Source organism: Drosophila simulans, chromosome 2R (assembly GCF_016746395.2).
Source record: "Drosophila simulans strain w501 chromosome 2R, Prin_Dsim_3.1, whole genome shotgun sequence".
Taxonomy (NCBI): Eukaryota; Metazoa; Arthropoda; class Insecta; order Diptera; family Drosophilidae; genus Drosophila; species Drosophila simulans.
In genome coordinates, this window is record NC_052521.2 from 7,782,305 (window position 1) to 7,791,524 (window position 9,220).

General features: G+C 43.7%; 3 protein-coding genes across 6 annotated transcripts; 2 read left to right on the top strand and 1 right to left on the bottom strand.

Annotated features, from left to right (window-relative positions):
• Positions 1-1,257: 1,257 nt before the first annotated feature.
• On the top strand, positions 1,258-6,488 carry LOC6733867 (ran-binding proteins 9/10 homolog). 4 transcript variants are annotated; one of them, XM_039291456.2, is made up of 12 exons: positions 1,258-1,380; positions 2,145-3,532; positions 4,292-4,456; positions 4,525-4,718; positions 4,787-4,968; positions 5,043-5,155; positions 5,214-5,365; positions 5,424-5,626; positions 5,690-5,853; positions 5,909-6,048; positions 6,186-6,297; positions 6,352-6,488. In XM_039291456.2, the coding sequence occupies exons 2-12, from the start codon at positions 2,197-2,199 to the stop codon at positions 6,486-6,488; spliced, it is 2,898 nt and encodes a 965-aa protein (XP_039147390.1). In that variant the 5' UTR covers positions 1,258-1,380; positions 2,145-2,196. The 4 variants fall into 4 exon arrangements, with proteins under 4 accessions (XP_039147390.1, XP_039147391.1, XP_016026890.2 ...); XM_039291457.2 differs by having other exon boundaries at positions 5,915-6,048; XM_016167800.3 differs by having other exon boundaries at positions 1,259-1,380; positions 4,528-4,718.
• Positions 6,489-6,512: 24 nt separating this feature from the next.
• Positions 6,513-7,674, top strand: LOC120284352. Its single transcript, XM_039291459.2, has one exon. It carries the CDS (start codon positions 6,513-6,515, stop codon positions 6,984-6,986), a length of 474 nt encoding a protein of 157 aa, XP_039147393.1. The 3' UTR covers positions 6,987-7,674.
• Positions 7,675-7,865: 191 nt separating this feature from the next.
• Positions 7,866-8,769, bottom strand: LOC6733869 (succinate dehydrogenase assembly factor 2-B, mitochondrial). Its single transcript, XM_016182372.2, has 3 exons — positions 8,618-8,769; positions 8,378-8,565; positions 7,866-8,315 (listed from the first exon to the last, which is right to left on the bottom strand). Exons 1-3 carry the CDS (start codon positions 8,633-8,635, stop codon positions 8,045-8,047), a joined length of 477 nt encoding a protein of 158 aa, XP_016026891.1. The 5' UTR covers positions 8,636-8,769; the 3' UTR covers positions 7,866-8,044.
• Between the last annotated feature and the right edge of the window lie 451 nt (positions 8,770-9,220).

Below are 9,220 nucleotides of genomic sequence, written 5' to 3' on the forward strand. Positions count from 1 at the left end.
GGAGAGAGCGCAGAGCAGTGTGATGGTATTTGTGAGTGCCTGCAAAAATCGCACACTTCCATAGATCGCAAGGCTCTCCCGTTTACGTATACAAAACGAGCCTCCAATTGAAAGTGAAGAGCGAGTGAAATCATGAGACTGTATGCGTGGGTCTATCGAAAATAAGCACACCAGCATAGGTTTTCTCTCAGTAAGTCTCACATATAGATCGAATTGGTTTTGGGAAGTCGGATGGGCAGATTGCTAACTCAGAAGGCAAAAGACAGTACGCATGAAAGCAGCCCAAATAGGAATCATATGGTTAAAATGCAATATCTAGTCATAATGGATACCCAAAATGCAACAATTGATAAGTTCATTTAGAGGAGTGTTACCATTAACAAAATTGGATTTACTCCCAGTATTTCATAAGTTACAAGTACAGTGTTAAATTCGTGTTAAATCGTGCTAATTATAGAGTCTAATCAAGAATCCAGCAACATTCGTCTCTACACCAAACGTGTGGTAATTTTCCACTATTTATCAGTTTCGTGATAGGATTTCTATTCGGAAAGGAAGCAAATGAAATAAAGAATGAAGGTTGAGGCAAAACGAACAAAAACAATAGAAGAGTGAAATAGAGAGTGTCAAAGCATTAAAGAGAAGCCGTAGAGCGAACCGGTAAATTCTGCAGCAGCGATAGTCTGTCAATCGAATCGAATCTTTTGAATTTATGGCGGTTTCTTATTTACCAGTGCACTTACTGCGCTGCAGTAATTAGTAATTAGTAATTACATTCTAGGCAGATTATTAAAAATTACTAAAGGCTAATGGCCTTTTGAGTCTGATTGCAATATAAAATGCGTATGCTTGACAATCGTAATACGTTTATACTATAAGCAGAAGTTTCCAAGGAACAATTGTCCGTAATATTTTTATCGGTATGTCGTAAAGTATGAGCTAAAAATGGATAATATGATCTTTTTAATAATTAAAACCAATATTTAAAAGATAAAATTAGCATTAAAAAACATAACGAATTACGCATGGTTCAATTTTAACCGAAAAACTAGACATCTAACAGTAGTGCAATAATAGCCTCAATAAGTATTAGGACGGTTATTACCTTAACATATTTAAAACTGCATCGTTTAAGAATAATTATTATTTTTAGCTTTTAATGGCACTTTGTGAAATGTGTTATTGCTTATCAAATTTCACATTTAGGCGCCTAAATAGATTTATTCGATAAGAATAATCGATAGCTAGGGAGCGCACTCGGATGTTGTCAGGTGTCGGAATAAATATCGATAGCATCGAATGAACATCGGTTTTTGTTCCAGCTCTATAGCATAAAGTCAAAACTTCGTAGATTTAACGACTCATAGCAATCGTTTGAAGGTAAATATAAGGAAATATCAACTGTAGATCCGATCAACAGCATAGAATGACAGCCAAATCGAATTCATCAGCTAATTAAAACACCAACAAAGATCATTTGCCCCAGCTAAAAAAAAATGATAATTTTCTTCTCTGTGCGTGTGGGAGCTGCGAGTGTGTGCTTGCTGCATGCATATATGCGTGTGTGCGAGAGGGAGAGAGTGCTGCCCGTGTGTTAGCTGGTGCTTGTTTGTGTGTGTGTGGACAGTGACTCGTTGGTTAGAAGGGAAAACAAAGAAAACTTCAGAAAAGTACGACGTAAAAAGGCATTTACAAATGTAGAATTATCAAAATTGACTTGCTAGCAATGTTAAAAAGTGCAGAAAGCATTGGCTAATTTCGTTTGGCTATTGATTTTTTGCATTTTCGTGCATGCAATTTTGTAGCTGTAGTTGTTGCTGTTGTATTTTTTTGTGCTGCAGCTGCGCGTCGCAACTGTAAACTGCTGTTGCTGTTGTTGTTGTTTTGTATTTTGGGTCAGTTAACGAAAGAGAGTGCACGAGTGAGTGAGAGAGTGCGAATGAGGTGAACGGTGTAACGGACAAAGGACATTGCATTTTGGATGTTGTTTGTGTTTGCTAGTGTCCCTGCCTCCTTACCCCTCCCTTCGCCGCTCCTCACGTATACACACACAGCATCTGCATATGCACTTCATCCGCTCTCTCTTTGGCTCGCTCGTTGCTGGCTCACTCTCTCTAATTCCTCGCTGAACGTCTCTCTCTCAGCCTCCTTTTGCAACCACAACAAGATAAACAACAACGACAACCCAACCATAACATGGAGAACGTCGAAGAGGCCCCGCCACTCTCTTCGGAGAGCAACAGCAATAGCAACAACAGCAGCGCCAGCAGCAGCTCTCACCAGCTCTCTCAATCGGGAGCCATGGGTGCCGAAATAGCCCCCTCTACGTCTCGGTCACACTCTCATTCGCCCACACCCTCGCCCCCCGTCCCCGCGTCCTCTCACGACCAACCCCATCCCGATCACCCGAGTCCCCCATTGAATGCATCTGAAACGGAGGCTCGCGAGAATTCACCACATGATCACTCACCCACTCCTACTTTCCACCAGACTGCACCGCCACCCACGACTTCATCGACGGCACCGCAGCGGGACGAGCGGGAGCAGCAACAGCAGCAGCAGCAAGAGGCGCCACCATTGCAGCAGGATCAGCAGGAGAATCCGCCCGCGCCGGACCAGGAGCTGCACCTATTGCTGGATCAACAAAATCAAGAATATCCGGCAGTGCAACAGGATCAACAAGCGGAGCTAAACCAGGAGCTGCATCACATAGAGGGTCTTATTCGGCACCGAGAATCGCAGAATCAGGAAGAGCATCCACCACAAGCATCGCTGGAAAACCGGGAGCCATCAGGACAAGAAGATACCAACCAAGAACCGGATGAGCCGCAAGCTCGAGATCCCGAAATCGAACCAGAAGCCGAGCCACCGCCACCGCTGCTTCTTGAAGATCTGGACGAGCAGGACTCCGGATCGCAGGATCTTAACGAGCAGCAGCCGCCACTGATTATAGACGCCAACGCCATAGCCGAGACCATAGACGCCAACGCCGTGGAGCGCATCGACGACTACGAAGACGACGACGAGGAGGTGGATGAAGAGGAGGAGGTGGTAGAGGACCGGGTCGACAGAGCCGGCGAAGTCGCATCCGTTTCCGGTGCCCAGCGCCTGCACTCGGTGGCCGTTTTGCCGCGCTACTCCTCAGCCTCACGAGCCCCAAGGAGCAGCAACAATAACAACAACAATATTAGCAATCACAACAACAATAATAACAACACCAACAGTAGCAGCCTCTCGCGACGCACTCGCCACTTCTACAGCAACAACGGCAGTCACTTCAGCAACGACATGTTCCCCAGCCACGCCCCCCGCAGCAGCACCCAGACATCATCGCCCCGGGTCGGAGGTCGCCGCCATCACTCGACCCCCGCCGCCAGCTCCAATTCGCCACAGCACCAGGGCGTGGATCCCTTAAGGCTGCTCTATCCCAATGTCAACGAGAGCGAGACTCCTCTGCCCAGGTGCTGGAGTCCCCATGACAAGTGCTTGTCCATCGGATTGTCGCAGAACAACCTGAGGGTCACCTACAAGGGTGAGTACGATTCAAAGTCTTATCTTCTCTGTTGTTCTATAGATCAATTCTCCAATTAATACCAACTAAAATAGATAGTAGGCAAAGGTTAGGCAATTATGATACATATATAGATTTCCTAGGAGCTGTCATACTTCAATCATAAATCGTTTTCTTGCTGCCATTAATACTCACAATCCAATTTGGTAATGAAATGTACCATCTGTAACCATTGAGAACAGCAGATTTATTCGAAATCCCGTCCACAAAATCTAATATTTGTCTTGAAGGATATAACTCAATTCAGTAGAAAGAAGAAGAGTCGTAGTGCAGCTGCAGTTTTCACTCTCTTTCGCTCTATCCCGCTCTGACACACACACACACATAGGGCACAGACAGGTGCTCTCAGCTGTGCACTGGTGGTTTTTGTTTTTCATTACCCACTTCTCCCACGCTCATTCGCGTGGCTGTTAAACCGCTAACAGCAACAGCTGGCCTACCAGTGCGACATAACATGTAAAATTCGCGTAATATGTAAAAATTTATAAAGGTTATTATGTAGATGGTGCGTCGCATAGATGTAAAATGTATATTTAGGTTACTTTGATTTCAATAAGTAAAATATATAACTCAATAATTGTAAATATTTCATTTAAATTGGAAGTTGGAAGAATTTAAAGGAAGTTCATACCAAATGTATAAAAGAATATTATCTCACTGCAATGCTTTAGCATATAAAAATTGAGATCTGGCAAATGATAAAACCTCATGACTTTTTAGGTGTGGGCAAGCAGCACAGTGATGCCGCCTCAGTGCGCACTGCCTATCCGATCCCGTCCTCCTGCGGACTGTACTACTTCGAGGTGCGGATAATCTCCAAGGGACGCAACGGCTACATGGGCATTGGCCTAACTGCCCAGCAGTTCCGTATGAACCGCCTGCCAGGTTTGTGTTGCATTGTGCTGTTTGGCGAGATGTCCCCATGATTCCTAATAACCGCACCCCCCCTCAAGTAGGTTGGGACAAACAGTCGTACGGGTACCACGGCGACGATGGCAACTCGTTTAGCTCCTCGGGTAATGGCCAGACCTACGGCCCCACATTTACCACCGGCGATGTGATTGGATGTTGCGTCAACTTTGTGAACAACACGTGCTTCTACACCAAGAACGGAGTGGATCTGGGCATCGCATTTAGGGATTTGCCGGTGCGTATTCAATGGAATTTAAATACTGCTTCATCTTCTAACTTTTTTAATCTTTTTTATCCTTTTAGACTAAGCTTTATCCCACTGTGGGCCTACAGACTCCAGGCGAGGAAGTGGATGCCAACTTTGGTCAGGAACCATTCAAGTTCGACAAGATCGTCGATATGATGAAGGAGATGCGCTCCAATGTGCTGCGCAAGATCGACCGTTATCCACATCTGCTGGAGACCCCAGAAAACCTGATGAATCGGTGCGTTTCTCTGAAATATGTATATGTGACCATGGCTTAGTGCCAACTAACCCAATGTTTTCCTTACTGCTTAGCCTGGTTTCCACCTATTTGGTGCATAATGCGTTCAGCAAGACGGCCGAGGCGTTCAATGGCTACACAAATCAGACTTTCAACGAGGACTTGGCATCGATCAAGACACGTCAAAGTTCGTATATTTGCCATTGGAAATGACAACGCAAGTTACCAACTTTAAATTCTTTCAGAGATCATTAAGCTCATACTGACAGGCAAAATGAGCCAGGCCATCGAGCACACACTACGCTCTTTCCCCGGACTTCTGGAAAATAATAAAAACCTCTGGTTCGCATTGAAGTGCCGCCAGTTCATTGAGATGATCAATGGAGCAGACATTGAGGTGGGTTTTTAAACATTACATGATGAAGATAAGTAGAACCGGATGGATTGTCTTACAGAACGTGAACAACAAAGTCACCGCCACCACACAGACCATGCCCACAAACCAGACGTCAGTGATACAGTCCACCAAGACGTTCAAGCACAGCAAGAGCGGCAATGGAAATGGCAACGTCAACATAAATCAGACTCAACAACAGAACAACACTGCGATTCCAGCTGTGATAAAGCCACAAGGCGGCGATAGGCCAGATATAAAAAAGTAAGTGAAATTAAGGGGTATGTAATATTTACTCGGATCTTTAAACACAACGTATTATTCAAGCATGTTGGTTGACGATAACTCCAACAAGTGCGTGGAGCACGACAGCAACAGCATGGACGTAGAAATGGAGCCCTGCCAGAGTCACTCCAACGGCGGGGACTCGAGCTCCAATGGCAATGCCAGCGCAGTGCGCAACTCTCTAGATGCCATCGACGAGGAAATGGGTATGTATCTATTGGCGGCGTTTCCGGGAAGATCCGTAATCCACAGCACTTGCAGATGTAGATGTTTCCCCCTCATCGCGTAACTGTGGTCGTGTGATCGAGAAGATCCTTGAGTTCGGCAAGGAACTGTCCAGCATGGGCCAGCAGCTGGAGAAGGAGAACCTAATGACTGAAGAGGAGCGTCAAATGTTGGAGGTAAGCTATAAATATTTATAAACTATAAAATCAGGTATCTTACAGATTTAGCACTCTTTGTACTTGAAAAATGACTTAAATAATAATATTATTATCCCTGATTCCTATCCCTAATATTCAATTTATGATTTTTACAGGATGCATTTAGTCTGATTGCCTACTCTAATCCTTGGTCCAGTCCGCTGGGCTGGCTGTTGTGTCCCTCGCGACGTGAGAGTGTTTCCACCACGCTCAACTCGGCCATATTGGGTATGTCTTTAAACAACTGTTTTGAAGCGAGATTGCTCATTCTCGATTATGCAGAGTCCCTGAACTTCGAGCGTCGTCCGCCGCTGGAATACCTAGTGGCTCACGCCTCGGAGCTGATCAAGGTGATCGGACAGCACTCGCTGGGCGAGGACGCTTTCATTACCATCGACGATGTGTTCCCGCAAAATTGACCCAGTTCCCCGACGCTGCTGAAGATGTTCGAGACCACGCTGACCCTGCCGCGAACCAGTGTGCTTACGGAACCGTTGGGCAGCGCCGGAACCGGATCTGGGCCCTCCACATCAACGGCTGCCGTGGCAGTTCAGACCAGCAAACGACGACGAAGGCGACGAAACAAACGTCGCCGCAAATCCTCCCTGTCCAGCAATACCGATGCCCCGTCGTCCCGGACCTACGATCCCGTGATGACGGGCAGTACGCTCCGGTCGGCAGCTGTGGCATCGGTGGGCGGGAGCACGGGCACGGGACCAGTGCGTCGGGGTCGTCGCAGGAGCGGGGTCAGCTCATCTTCATCGGCGGCAGCGGCTGCAGCAGCGGCAGCGGAGGAGGAGGCGGAAGAAGCGGAAGCGGAGGCGGCTCGCCAGGAGGAGGCAGCGGAGATCTTGAGCGGAAACAGCAGCCCATCGATGTTCGTCGATCCGCAGGACTTCTTCGAGACACTGGACTAAATTTAGATTATTTACAATTTGCAGTAGGTTAAATTTTGTTGTTACTTCCGTTCTCTCTTTTTTACCTGCGCAACCGGCTTCAGTGCGCCTATTTAAAACTAATCGCCGTTCTTTTAATTGTTCGATTATGCTAAAGATGCGATGCGTTTGGCGGCCTTTGATTTGGCGTGATTTTTAATAACTTTTAACATATATTTTATATAGCCTCTGTAAGCATAACGTGTGTAATATTATGATGTATAATTAAATTTGCGAAATGTGCTGCGACACGACCCTTGAAACTGATTTAGCCCTTTGTTTTTCGCTTCCACCGCCCGAAACACAACACTCACACACCAAAATATAATCTAGAATTGATAGTGAAGGGACTAGCCTGGAGCAAAAACTGTTCAATCATCTCCTTAGCAAGTTAATGTAGAACCGAATCCATAGTTAACTGGTAGACATTCGCGTTCTAATTCTCCGTGTTTTCAGCGATTTTCGATGGACTCCGCGCCATCCCGTGTATTGTGGCAAGACTAAGCAAAAGCAAATGAACATTTTAAGTGTAACGTTTCGCTATAGTGTTTAAGCGTATTAAAATTTAATCTATATATACAAGATTGGTCATACACACATTCGGCAAACATGAATAGAATTTAACTGGATAATCGTTTAAATATATTGTATGGATGTGTATTTCAGGAAATCAAGAACTGTGTTTTAAAGGGGGTTCAAATGGGTTTACAAATCTTGGCCTAGTTCATTTTGATAGCTATAGAATATATGCCATTCTGACAATGTGTTCAATTTTATACATTAAAATTGTATCTTTTCAAATGTCATGATTTGTTGATTAAGCTGAAGTTTTTAACAAATATAAATAAAAATGAAAGCACATTTAAATTACCAAATCACTTGCAACCGTATTATTTATTATTCCGCATAAATGATCGTTTTTAAATACCAGGTAAAATGCAAGTTTAAGCCATTGGACTTTGAAGGATCAGGAGTAGAAAATAACACATTTTTTAATACATTTTTCTCTATGCTTATATATATAATATAGTTTATAGTGTTCACAAATCCGGCTGCCTTATCCTTTGCACTTTTTCATGGTTTTTGACGTGCTCCTTTAGCAGACGCATTATTTCGGTATCGAATTGAGGAGGTGTGGGCTTGGTATCGGTGGCCCAGTAGAATATATCCCAGTCGTTGCTGACTCCATTGATCAGCTGATCGTACTCGGCGGTCTGCTCGGCATTGAAGTCCTTCAAATGCTTGGCCACAAAAGTGCTCAGCAAGAGATCGTTTTCCAGCATTCCGCGTTTTCGGCTCTGATACAAAAGGCTGAACAAGGTAATGTACGATTATAACTAAGAGTTAGGTATATTATCACTATAAACTCATACCGCTGCTTGCGAATCTCCAGCGGCTCATCCGGACGGACAGGATATTCCGGAACTGGCAAATGCGGCGGATCATCGTAATCCACAATTTCCCCGGGTGTTGTGTACTCAGTTTTGTCCAAATTGCTGGCGAGGCGACTTTGGGCCATCATAGGTAGTTGCAGGCGACGGCCTACCGTAGATACCTGTGTCTAATTAAGCAACATTAGTAATATTTAAAAAGATCTGGGGCCATAGACTTACTATAAATTGCCGCAACATTTTAGGAAACGACCAAAACAATGATATAACGACAGTGTTGGTTAAAAAGGTGCACAAAACAAGTAGAATCGATAGATTCCTGCTATAATAATCGATGACTGTAGCTATAAATAGTGCTGAAAAGTCCGCACTTTGGTAAATTCAACATTTTTTGGGTTTTGTATTTAACCGTTTAAACCACAAGCAAATTTAAATTAAAATAGTGTTTTTTTTTTAATATGAATATATTTTGATGAATATGCAATGCATTGAAAGGTGTGCGAATTTTTAATAATTCTTTTCAATAATATACGTCAAAAAAATATAATATTTAAAGCTCAAATATTCATGAGATTCTTTCGAGTGGCCTGCAGATATGTTTCAGAAAAGATAAAAAAAAAAATGTCTGTAAATACAAATTGATGAAAAATATTTCTTAAGAGTAAAGTGAGCATGTTCTTTCATCTTTATATAAAACATTTAAATATTACATTTTTATTTAATTACATTAATCTATAAAAATATAGATAGCGGAAGATTATAACAAATTTAAATATTTAAATATAAGCTTGTTTTGCAGCAGCTGTTGCGGCCAGTGCTGGTCAA

Bases quoted from the DNA above. Each gene is read 5' to 3' on its own strand.
- LOC6733867 (XM_039291456.2), top strand. From the start codon at position 2,197: ATGGAGAACGTCGAAGAGGCCCCGCCACTCTCTTCGGAGAGCAACAGC. The intron at 5,627-5,689 runs GTAAGTGAAATT...GTATTATTCAAG, and splicing joins GATAGGCCAGATATAAAAAA to CATGTTGGTTGACGATAACT. The intron at 6,298-6,351 runs GTATGTCTTTAA...TCGATTATGCAG, and splicing joins GCTCAACTCGGCCATATTGG to AGTCCCTGAACTTCGAGCGT.
- LOC120284352 (XM_039291459.2), top strand. From the start codon at position 6,513: ATGTTCGAGACCACGCTGACCCTGCCGCGAACCAGTGTGCTTACGGAA.
- LOC6733869 (XM_016182372.2), bottom strand. The intron at 8,316-8,377 runs GTATGAGTTTAT...TACCTTGTTCAG, and splicing joins CTGGAGATTCGCAAGCAGCG to CCTTTTGTATCAGAGCCGAA.